This window comes from Dipteris shenzhenensis, chromosome 5 (genome assembly GCF_047967505.1).
Source record: "Dipteris shenzhenensis isolate YYH24624 ecotype China chromosome 5, Dip_SZ_1.0, whole genome shotgun sequence".
Classification (NCBI taxonomy): Eukaryota; Viridiplantae; Streptophyta; class Polypodiopsida; order Gleicheniales; family Dipteridaceae; genus Dipteris; species Dipteris shenzhenensis.
Genome location: NC_141600.1, coordinates 24,562,152 through 24,574,150, shown reverse-complemented (window position 1 = coordinate 24,574,150; position 11,999 = coordinate 24,562,152). Strand labels below are relative to the sequence as shown.

Genomic DNA, 11,999 nt, shown 5'->3' with positions numbered 1-11,999 from the left:
TATAAGTACTGCCCCAATAGCAAAATCACTAGCATCTGTCTCAACCACGAATGGTTCATTGGGATTTACTACTTTTAAGACAGGAGCTGCCGCTATAGCTACCTTTAATTTTTCAAAACTTCTCTTTTGAGGTTCATCCCATATGAAGGTGCTTCCCTTCCCCTTAAGATGGTCCATCATCGGAACATCAATCCTAGCATAATCCTGGATGAATCTCCTATAGAATCCTGACAAACCTAAGAATATCTATAATTCTTCTAGATTTGTAGGATGTGGCCATTCCAATATGGCCCTTCCTTTGTCAAGGTCCATACAAACCCCTTCTTGGGATATTATATGTCCCAAGTATTTCACTTCTTTTGCAAAGAATTCACATTTGGATTCTTTTCCAAAGAGTGAATTATCTCTAAGTAGTTGGAACACTTTTCGCAAATGTTCCAAATGTTTTTTTCTAGTTTTACTATAAATAAGGATATCGTCTAGAAATACTACAACAAATTTCCCTAGATATGGCCTTAAGACACTATTCATAAGTGTCATGAAAGTTGCTGGAGCATTTGTTAATCCAAATGGCATTACTTTAAATTGATAATACCCATACCTAGTATGAAATGATGTCTTAGGTACATCATCTTCCCTAATTCGTACTTAGTGATATCCTAATCTTAAATCAATTTTAGTAAAGTATAATGCCCCTTCCAATTGATCAAAGAGCTCATCAATGCGAGGCATAGGATACTTATTTTTTATGGTGATTTTATTTAGTGCTCTGTAATCTATGCATAAACGCATAGTACCATCTTTTTTCTTTACCAGTAAAACTGGTGCAGGCCAAGGTGAGCTACTTGTTTGAATTTGACCCTTCCTAAGATATTCTGTAAACTGTCTTTCGACCTCACGTTCCTCCATTTGACTAAACCTATATGGGGGTTTACAAACAGGGGTAGATCCAGGAATTAAATCTATTTTATGATCTACTTCTCTCTCAGGAGGTAAACCATCAGGTAAATTCGATGGAAAAACATCTTTAAATTCAAACATTAAATCATTGAAAGAAGATTTACACTTTTTAACATTATCAAAAACAACATTACTTCTTTCCGATGCAAAAGACATAAAATCACCAATAAAAGTAAGTTCACAAAAATATACCTCGCATTCTTCTTGGTGTAGTGGTTGTTCTGATTCCATCGAACAAATAAGAGGAGAGTTAGGCACATCATGTTCTCCTTGAATCTAGAAGACTCTACCCTCCTTTTCAAACATAACGGAGTTATTAAGATAACTCCTCTGTAAGCTATGCCCAAGACTATATAGCCATTCTTGACCAAGCACTACATCTGTTTAGTCGAGATGCATGATTTGGAAATCTAAGGCATCCTGATAGCCTACGCTCATCGGCTCATGTGTTCTCCTCTCCCTCCATGACTAAGGGGCCCAAACCTCCCTCCAAGCCTTCCTAAACCTCCCTCCTCCTCTTCCCAAACCTCCACATAGCTGCCACGTTAGCATGGTCTCCTCGTGGTAGGCTCTTGTTCCTCTCTCTCTCCTTAATATACAGTAAGAAGTATGAGGTATGGGATGTATATTAATAACTTCTTTAAAATAAGGGCCACTTGTTGAAGACTGAAGTAAGCTTGAAACTACTGATCAAATTTTGAACTAAGCTTGAAACTACCGGTTAAAAATTGTTGAAGCCTTTGAGGACCGGCAAGAATTTAAAAGTCTTAGTTGAGTAGAAAAGTAAAAGGTAATAATTTGATTGGTTCAAAACAAAGTTTTTTCTTTAGCAAATCCTTAGTGCAAGGGAAGGCCTTCCCTTGCAAATCCTTCACTTTAAGCCTTCCCTGCAAGGGAGGCTTACATAACCTACCACCACAAGCATAGGGGGATTCTCCCTAACCTACCACCACAAGCATAGGGGACTTCAAATCCCTGAAGAAATGGAGAAGCATGTGATCTTGGGCTCTAAAATAGAAGAATACCTAGAGGCTACCACATGAGGCCTTTTGGAAGAGATCTTCAACAAAAGCTTGAAGGCGAACCTCCGAGCTGCCATTACACACCTTAACAGCTTTTCTCGCTACATTTCTCAATACCGCCACATTCGTCCTCATTTCCTTCGCAACTTCCCCTTCCATGAGCTCTCGCACTGCTCTCTCTACCTCCATTCTGTTCGTCTTGTTTTCCTCGTCCGTCTTCAGTCCCAATCCTATCTTCCATTTATTGGTTATCATCCAGCAGTTTGTTATCTGGTCAAATAGCTGCGGCCATCCCAACAAAGGCACCCCCATGCTGATGCTCTCGATCGTCGAGTTCCAGCCACAATGCGAGAAGAAGCCTGACACTGCTGGATGCGCTAGCGCCGATGCTTGCGGTGCCCAGTTGATTATCTTGCCTTGATCTTTCATCCCGTTCAAAAAACCTTCAGGTAACGCTTCAAAGATATTCGATACATCTCCGAGTCCGAGGACTGACCCCTCTCTGATTACCCAGAGGAAACGTTGCTTGCTAGCTATGAGGCCAAAAGCGACCTCTTGGATTTGCTCAATGGCAAACTTGGTCACACTCCCAAAGGAAACGTATAACACTGATGAGACGGGTTGCATATCTAACCACTGTGTGCAATCTGCATCTTCTTTCCAGAAACTCGTCCCATTATGAACGTCCTCAGAATGTTCTCTTTCCTCGAGAAAAGCGGATGGTAACAAAGGACCTATTGGCCAAAGGTTTGGGAGTGCTTTGAAGAGGTCAGGCTCCAGCTCCTCAATAGAGTTTGAAATCACACAGCAGGCCTCGTTGCTACTCCCAGACTGCTCGCCAATCCATTTTTCCGTCCATTGCAGTGCAGGGAGGCCATACATAGTTTCAAAGGGAAGGTAAGCCGGATGCACCGGAGGGAGTCCCGGGATACAGGTGATAAGGTCCATCGGCAATTTGGGTCCGAAAGTCTTGACTACACAATTAAAATGGATAACCTCCATCGGCGTTAGATTCATATTGCGAAACAACTCAGAACTAAGAACTCAATCACAGAATGCAAACTGGGACAGCAAAAATCGAGAAATACCAGTCCTTTCGAAAGGATTAAAGCTTTTCTGAATGGATTAAACTGGAGATGAAGAGTCAAGATATACCGGTCCCGTCGAAAGGATTATAGCCGTTTGAGGCGATCTCGAGTGCATGCTCATAAATCGAGAAAGTGGCAGCAGATTGCGGCCAAAAGAGGACTCTAGGGATGTCAAGTCTGTTGGCTACGTCTCGCACCCTTGCAACAAAGTAATCGCCGATGATGCAAGTAACGGGGGAAATTTCACCGAGGAGGCTCTGGAGTGCTGTCTCAAAGGCTCCGCCTCTCTGTTCGATAGACAATCCGAGGGCACCGTCCATGACATCGCGGCTGCAGTCAGCCGGCAAGCCATCGGGGATGCTCATCAAGCGGACACCAGACGGAGAGCCGTTAATCTGATGTTGTGAGATACGGGCGAGGTGGTGGTCGATGAGGACTAAGGTGACATGAACTCCACGAGAAACCAATTTGGTGGCGAGCTGCATCATGGGGTTGACGTGGCCTTGAGCGGTGTAGGGGATGAGAACAGCGTGAGGTTTGGGGAGGGAAGCCATGGAAGGAGGAGGAGGAGGAACGGTGTTTGATGCTAGGCTTCCTGGTTTTTCTTATTGAACAACTTCTTGGACTGCAATCTTATAGAAATTTGTTGCCACCTTTAAAAAATTAAATTGGTGAAATTAATTGGAAGTGTTGAGTGCCTCGATATCTCCATAGCCCAAGCCGGCTAAAACCTCTCAATTGGCTTCTCTACAAAACAAACAAAATAAAATTTAGAACTAGACTCCTTGCCCAGCTCCCATGTAAACGTGCAAAACTCATATTAAGGTTATTGGTATGTCTACTTTCTATTCTTTTTGGCCTACCTTAAGGTAGCCTATTTTGATGTTTTGGCGTTAAGAAGCTAAAATTCACTAATTTTTAAAATATTTCTAGCTTTTTTGTACTTTTTCCTCCCCCTTTCTCTCTTGTTTCTATTTTGGTCCCCCTTTTTCTTGGCCACTTAATGTCGTTCCAACTTTTTCTCCTTCTTTTCCTCTTCACAGTAGGCCACTTGAATGTGGTTCAACTTGTTTGTTTTGCGTCAAAAAAGTAGAGTTTTTGGCCTACCCTGAGGAGGGAAGGCTTTAGTAAAGGCTACTTCCCCTCAGAAAGGAAAATGACGTGGATTTTTCCTCTTCTTGTCCCCATTTTTTTCTCCCTCTTTCTCTCTCTCTTCTTCTTCTTCTTTTTCTTGCTTGCTATTTTTGTCCCCATTTTTTTCTCCCCCTTTCTCTCTGTCTCTCTTCTTCTTCTTCTTCTTCTTCTTCTTCTCTCTCTCAGCTTCCACGACAGGCGTTTTGAATGTATTCAACTTGTTACACTAACAAAGAGTAAAAAAAGATAGCATTATGCTAAACATAGCTGAGAGCCATATATGCCACATGAAACTCCGATCTATAATGATACAAGACTTTGAGGATCTCCTACTGCAAGTCCAAACAAAATGAACCCGAAAACACCACCACATTCGTACACATCTAGATCTTATTGATGAGAATGGCCCGAGTCAAATTCCATAAATGTAGCTAAGGTTCTGTCATCTAGCCACAGTTGCCATGAAGGACCATTTTCTAGTAGCATTGAATCACTATGTTACCACAGACTAGCCATGCAGTAACAGATCGCCAAAAGGGACAAATAACTAGACAGCTCCAAAAAAGGTACATATGAGCTTCCGTGGCGATTTGTAGAAGGGGTAGGGACGAGAGATGATTTGGAAAGACGGTCGCGCGTAGGATACTTAGCAGATAGTACATGCCAGAGTGTAAATTGAGGTTATAGGAAAAAGTAGAATGCCATAAGGCTAGCGCTCTATTGTCCCTCCCCTTCTCTAACCATAAACTAGTACATGGGTTGCTTCTTGAGGTCAATCAAGCAAAGATCAGACAAAGCGAGGATCAAGAGGAGACAAACACTAGTAGACCAGCTAAATAGGCTTGAGGATGTCAATTCACCTCAGGGATAGACACAACTAAGAAACACAAGAAACAACTTGAAAGCTGTGGCAGAAATTGAAGCAAGACAAGCCAAAATCTACACAAGAGAGTGGTGGGCAGGAAAAAGTGAAAGAGCCAATGATGAAATGTGCAGAATTCTCTGAAGGAATCATGCTAAGGAATCTATGGACACCTTACAAAAAGGTGGGAGGCTCGTGCAAGATCCAAATGAGGTCATGGATCTAGTCTTGACCCAGTTTCAAACCATCTTGGAGAGGCTAAGATCATGGATCTAGTCTTGACCCACTTTCAAACCATTCTTGGAGAGGCTGAGATTCTATCAACTGAAAAGCTTAGAGTTAGAGAAAGCTATCAATAGACTTTAATTTCCAGTACCGATAGAGACCTTACACTTGAAGAATTAAAAGTAGCAATTGATGCTATGGCAAAAGGGAAGACACCTGGGGAGGATGCCCTTGCTTAATGGAGCTATGGCAAGATTCAAAAGAAAAGGATGATTTGATCCAAGTATTGACATAAAGATCAAACTAATAGTCTAATATCGAAAGGAGGCCCCAAATAAGAGATAAAAAACTAGAGACCACTGACCATGCTGAACACCAACTACAAGATTTTTCATTTTTGCCAAAGCATTGGCCATCAGACTAAGGATCAAGATGCATAAGTGGGTAAGAGAAGAGCAGAAAGGCTTTATTTAGAAGCGACGCATCCTGGAGGCAATTCTGATGCTTTGAGAAGGTCAGGTCTCAAGCCAAGGAAACACAACAAGATATATGCTTCCTCAAAGTTAGTTGACTTTGACAAAGCCTACGGCAGGATGGAATGGGGCTTTATCCTATCCTCTCTTCAGGACATGGGAGTAGGCCCCAGCTTCATAGCTCACATGGATGTCCCATCCTAGGCAAAACTTTTATCCACACCGTAGGCCTAGTACATGATTGGGACTCCAATAGAATTTATTTGTGCAAGGATGAGCAAATTGTAAGGGTCGACCTAAAGACCTAGAAGGTTCACCCCATGATCGGCAATCTATTCGTAGCTGAGTCGGACACTACTCAGAGAACCACTCCTGTGAATGTGTTTCAAGCCTGTAAAGAAAATGAGATGGGTGAGTTCCGAGATGAGCAATAGTACACTCCTTTGCCAGAGAGCCCAAATTCTCCCAACATTGGATGCATTTCTTAACGACTTACTTGTGCATTCGGCCAGATTATGGGGAGCCAAATTGAGTCTTGACTACAAAAGATACCCATCTTTCTTAAAAGCCCTTCCATGTGATATGCGGGCACGTTGACTCCCATGCTTGCCACATTCCCTTCTAGAGTTCTAACCCTTTGGTAATACAAGTTTCTTTACCCAGTAGTGCCACCTCAAAAGGAATCTATTTCTAGTGTCTACATCTTGTGACACATCTAACTTTTTTAAGGTTGCAAAGAATTAGAGTGGCCCAAGTTGAGTCGAGATCTTGAAAGGCCTTAGTTATCCATTGATTCATGAATCTTGCCACTGACTTCTCAATATTCATAAATCTTGCCCTCCTGAATCTTTGGTCATTGTGCAGACTTGCCATTTTACCTTGGCCATTTTGTGATGGTCAGTGTCTCCCCCCCACAAGAAAGACCAAAAAAGGCTATTAATTTTTCCCACTCTTTTTGGTTGCAACCCAACAGGAGATAAAATACATGATCGAGGGATAGATGTAGTGATTTGATACAAGCTTTCTTCTTGCTAGAGTTGGTTGGAGGCCTTGCCATTTATTGAGTTTATCCTTGACTCTATCAAGTACCCAATCCCACCAATCAATTAGAGAGCATTTGAATCCCATAGGAATACCGAGAAGCCTGCAAATCTCTCTTTCTCCTGTGACTTTGTATCCTTTACCTAATAGGAGCTCGGGAGGTAGATTTCTAGTATCATATATGCCTGTTTTTTTATGATTCATTCAGGACCTAGAGGCTAGACAAAATACATTTAGGCAATCCAAAACATCAGCCATTGATTTCTCATTGTTGTGAGGGTCAGATTGATATTGTCAGTTCATAGTTCAGTGAGCAAACTTTAGAGTGTTCAGAGGTTTGACCAATTGTTTAGTAGGTAGATATTAGTAGGGAAGCTATGGGCATATTAATCTCTAAGGATAAGAATACGGAGAGCCTAGCCTTATCCCATAGTTGACCCATTGGTTCTCGACCCTGTGCCATAGCATATATTTCTCGAATGAGATGGCTATTCCTTCAACCTTATCCAAGGTAGGCATGGGCTTTATGGTTCTTTTTGGAATTTTTTGATGGTTCGGGTGGATGGTATCTATGCTTTTGTTAGTCCTCAATTGTTGCTCAAATCTCTCTTGGCATTCCCGAACTAACCGTTGTGCCTCTGCCCAGGCGTTGCTTTTCCATGGCTTGGTTGGGGTATTCATTTTGACAAACTTGGCTTACGTCCCATCTATGGTGCCATGTTTCACATGCCCTAACCTTATCCTCAAACCATGGTATGGTGAGGTCTAAGATTGACTGTGCAGTACCTGAGATGTCAAGGTGGAGACCATTTGCGATCTCTTTACCTAAACCACTCTAGATCACAACCCGGTCTGAACCTTTCCCTACTTTAACTGCACTTGCTCGACCTTTGCCCTTAAACTGGGAGGCGGTTTCCTTATCCATATTAGCTTGTTTGCATATCTCCTTACTTATGGTCTTAGCTTCGGCCCTCATGATCACATTCAATGATACTAAAAAGACCTAGCCCCTCTCAATAATCAGTAGGTTAATGCTAGCCTTTGGATCATGAGCTGGTCTAGTAGTTCTTCTCATGGGGCAATCTTTGTATATATGATCCACTTCACAACCAAAACACAAAGGAGTGTTCAAAGTGGTTACATTCAGTTGGAGTATAGGTTGATCATCCTTGTATGGGAAGTTCTTAAGAAAGTGAGGTCCTTGACATTTATAATAGGCTATGGCCTCACTAGCATTTTCTTTGTATGGACACTCACTAGGTGATGTGAACCTTGGCAAGTATAACACTGGATTGACAGTTTGTGATTCATGGCATTCATGTCCCTAGCTCATTGCATTGCAGGAGCCGTCTAATACACTGGAATGTATTGCTTGTCCTACATCACATAATGGCTGCTCTGAATGGCTTGTTACATAGGACTCTCATAGGGAGATGGCTCAAGCATTGGTAGGGAATATTCATGGTCCTCCCACTCACTTGGTGTCTTCTCAATGATTACCTAGTTTATGGGAGTAACCGTAGTGGTGGGGGTTGTGGACTTAAAATTGGTGGAGGCAATAGCAAGTTTTGAGCCCATAGTGGCCCTTGGTTGGCCTGGGGGGATCCTTGTAAGGCTAACTAGCCCTGATTATATTGGTTAGGTGGAATTAGTAAGGACAATGGCTACTTTTGTTGGTACATGGGTGGGGTATCAGCATTTTGAAGTTTCATGATTCCCCCACCTAGCACAATGGGTGTAGTAGAGCACTGGCCTTATCTCTAGTATAGCATAATTTGGCCTTGCCCGTCGGTGAGGGCACTAATTTGTTGGGTGGTTTCTCATGCATATTCCACACCACACTTTGTCTCACCTTGGAAATAAGTCGATTAGTTGGGCCTTCTCTACCCATCCTACTCTTAAGTTGTTAGGCCCCTCGATTCAGTAGGTCCGTGGCTACCACATCTATGTTTGTTCCGTTATCTACTTGGGTGGCATCCTTGACCTTGGTAGAGCTAATGCTCTTCTTGGAATCATGGATGTTTTTATCAAAGCTATGCTTATATATTAATATAAAATATTGGTGAAAGTTTATTGAGCCCTTTTTTTAGTTTCACAATATTGGTAGGATGTAATCCTTTTTTATATATTTTCTGTTGGATTTTTAAGTAAAAATGTAAATATTGTAAAACTTTAAATTTGTTTGCATAGAAGTTTCAAATCTTGGCAAATCTTTCAAATGTCTATTTTTATTAGGGCCTACAAACTTTCGACACCAATATAAAAGTTTAGCTTCTTAACGAAACTAAGTTGAAAAAATCATCCATGCTTGGAATGAGACACTATTGAACGAGGAACATGTAATTTCTTGAGATGTACCTTATCCTTCATGTTGTCATCTAGGAGCACGGTAGTCCTGCTACACAACTCGAAGGATGTGGGATTTAGGGTGAACAGATGATCATGCAGCTTAGCATCGCTTAACCCAATTAGGAATGAGGCAACAGCCGCTCATCACTCATTCTCTCGTGTGGTTGACGATGGGAATTTAGATGTTTAATTCTTGCATTGTATTCTCCAACAGTTTCATGGTCCTTCTACTTAGCTTTGTACAACTAGTTGATTGGACTCCATGTTGGGCCCATGAGATCAAATCCCACTATAAAGGCCTTCCTTAAGATCTTCCAGTTGATCTTTTCCTCAACCCCTAGGGATCTATACCATTGGCTTGCCTTGCCATCAAGGCTAAGACCAAAAGAATTTACTTTATCAGGTTACCAATGTCCCCAAAGGTCTCATGGATCTGCTCGAACCTTTCGACATGGGAGACAAGATCTCCTTCACCTAAGAACTTAGTGATGTCAAGCTTAGAGATCATGACCACACAAATGTGTGAGGCATCGTGAATGTTGCTTTAAGGGTCTAAAAGGCATAGAAACTGATTCTATTTAGGTAGCCAAGAGAAATAGGTGACACATGCACTTTAGGTCTGGGAAGGTGATGTGTTGAGAGGAGAGCGATTCCAACAACATCCTAGCTGGTCCATCTAGTGATGAATTGTCAATTCCTTTCGCGATCTCAACCTTAAGCTCATATTTGGTACACGTTCCCATGCACATAGAGTTGCCAAGTTCGAAGGATGCTATGAGCTTTGACGTTGAAATGGGAGAAAATATCAATCTATGATCCTAGAGCCTCCATGGCTCTCAACTCTAGCTTTGTAAGGTCCCAATCCCCCACCCCTTCCACCATAACCTCATGTTTGAAGAAGTGACTATCGTTCTCCAATCTCATGAGACAATTCATCTTGAACTGACCTCGACCAAATAAATCCATTTGCCAGGTGAAATAGTGTGGCTGAGGAGCAGCAAGACCCACCACCAACTGCAGTATTTGGTAATGCACCAAGCAATCCCATCATTGCATTAACCTTAAAGAAGTAGCAGTCGCTAATCAACAATATAGCAACGATGACTAAATAACACAATACGTGAATAAAGTAGTGACCAAGAAATTAGCAAGACCGATTATAGTAGTGAGTCAACAACATAGAGGGTAGTTATAGCAACAATTGATTAAAATAACAGGTCACAAGTCGCTATGTTAGCAATAAAGCAATGGGTCACCAATCGTTGCATTAGCATTAAATTATGGGTCTCTGAAGTGACAGTTGTGAGTTCATTAGTTGCCACATAATGCTAGGTTAGGTGGGTGGGAGTGGGTGGCTAACTGGTAGTCCATGTGTTAGTCACTATGTTATATAGTAACGGACAACTGACTGAGTCACTGCATTAATTTTATAGCATTTGACTCAATCATTCGTTTGATACTATATTCCGAGTCACTGACTCCTAGTCTAGCAAAGTTGTCGTCTGATTTTTGGTTCTCTCTAAGAATCTTGAAGTTTCTATTCAAGATTTGTGAGCAAAAATGGAAGTTATACTACCTATTCTACCTACTCCAGTAAAAAAATACAAAAACAACCACTTAAAGCATCATGTATTGCATCCTCATCTATTTGTGGAAGTTTAAGTCTGATCTCCATTCCATGACAAAGGCATCTATAGATCATGAGGAAAGTTGGTGCTATTATGAGAACTTATGATATGTCTTGATAATAGCATCGAGTCCACTCATAACTCATGATAGAATTTGATGATGTTGTCAAGTTATGTAAACAAAATAGCAATGATTCATAATATGATTTGAACATGGGCAATTAGAGCTATATTTATGTTGGACAATCTGCAATCAACCACTATCTCTGTAGGTGTGGGATTTGACAGTTAATCCTAATATGTTGCCCCCCTCCAAAGCCTCTATCTAGATGGAGTTTCCTTGACCTAACCTTGTCTTTTTTTCCCTAGTTAGATATGTTGTGCGCCCCTTTGGGCCAATTCCTTGGAGTGGAAGCCAAAAAGTTTATCACTATGAGAGGCAATCCCCAAACCTATGTATTGATTGATTTGCACGTTGATCCCTAGTAGCCATCAGGGTTATAGATAGGGACAGGTGTGACCTAATCTAGAAAGTATATTATAATAATATCCTAGACTCATTTTTCCTATGTGGTTTGGGGGGCATCTTCATTAAATATTGTCATGATAGTGCTGGACATAGAAAGAATGAAGAAACTAAGGAGAAACATGAAAAGGAGAGAGCTGAGATAAAGTCAAGGTGACTCACCACCACTGATAAAAGAACAAGACAAGGGGAAAGGCAGGGCCATGGAGACTAAAAATTCATTTGAGGCTCTAAGAGAGGAGATTCTAGATGACACTAGCTTGGATGATGAGGATGAGGAGGTCGTTCCCAACACTCAAACCTTTGAGGGACAGCTACTTCAAGTAGACTGGTCTAATGCAAAAGATGGAGGTCCTCAATTTATGGTTGTTAAGAGTAAGAAAGCTGCACAGAAAGAGAAGAAAATCTAACAAAGTCAAGAGATTAGTGCTATATCATGGTTCTCAAACAAACATGCAACATTTTCTTTGTCTTCAACTGAAGCAAAATCTAGAGAAGCCATGTGAGGCTATATGTCTCAAAAGACTATTGTTAGAAATAGATTACTTTGATGAATCAAAGCCAACAACAATATTCCATGCTAATCAATTGGCTCAAGCATTAGTCAAGAATCCAGTATATCACTCCAGGACAAGACACATTGAAATTAGAGAGCACTTCATTAGAGAAAGAGTGTTACTTGGTGACATCA

The 11,999-nt window shown here is 41.4% G+C and overlaps 1 protein-coding gene across 1 annotated transcript; it reads right to left on the bottom strand.

Annotated features, from left to right (window-relative positions):
- Positions 1-1,978: 1,978 nt before the first annotated feature.
- LOC147901775 (UDP-glycosyltransferase 85A7-like) lies at positions 1,979-3,624 on the bottom strand. Its single transcript, XM_087375092.1, has 2 exons — positions 3,138-3,624; positions 1,979-2,956 (listed from the first exon to the last, which is right to left on the bottom strand). Exons 1-2 carry the CDS (start codon positions 3,622-3,624, stop codon positions 1,986-1,988), a joined length of 1,458 nt encoding a protein of 485 aa, XP_087231218.1. The 3' UTR covers positions 1,979-1,985.
- Between the last annotated feature and the right edge of the window lie 8,375 nt (positions 3,625-11,999).

Excerpts from the sequence above, each read along its gene's own strand:
- LOC147901775 (XM_087375092.1), bottom strand. The coding sequence starts at position 3,624 with ATGGCTTCCCTCCCCAAACCTCACGCTGTTCTCATCCCCTACACCGCT. Across the intron at positions 2,957-3,137 it reads TAATCCTTTCGACGGGACCG|TCAAGACTTTCGGACCCAAA; the intron begins GTATATCTTGAC and ends TTAATTGTGTAG.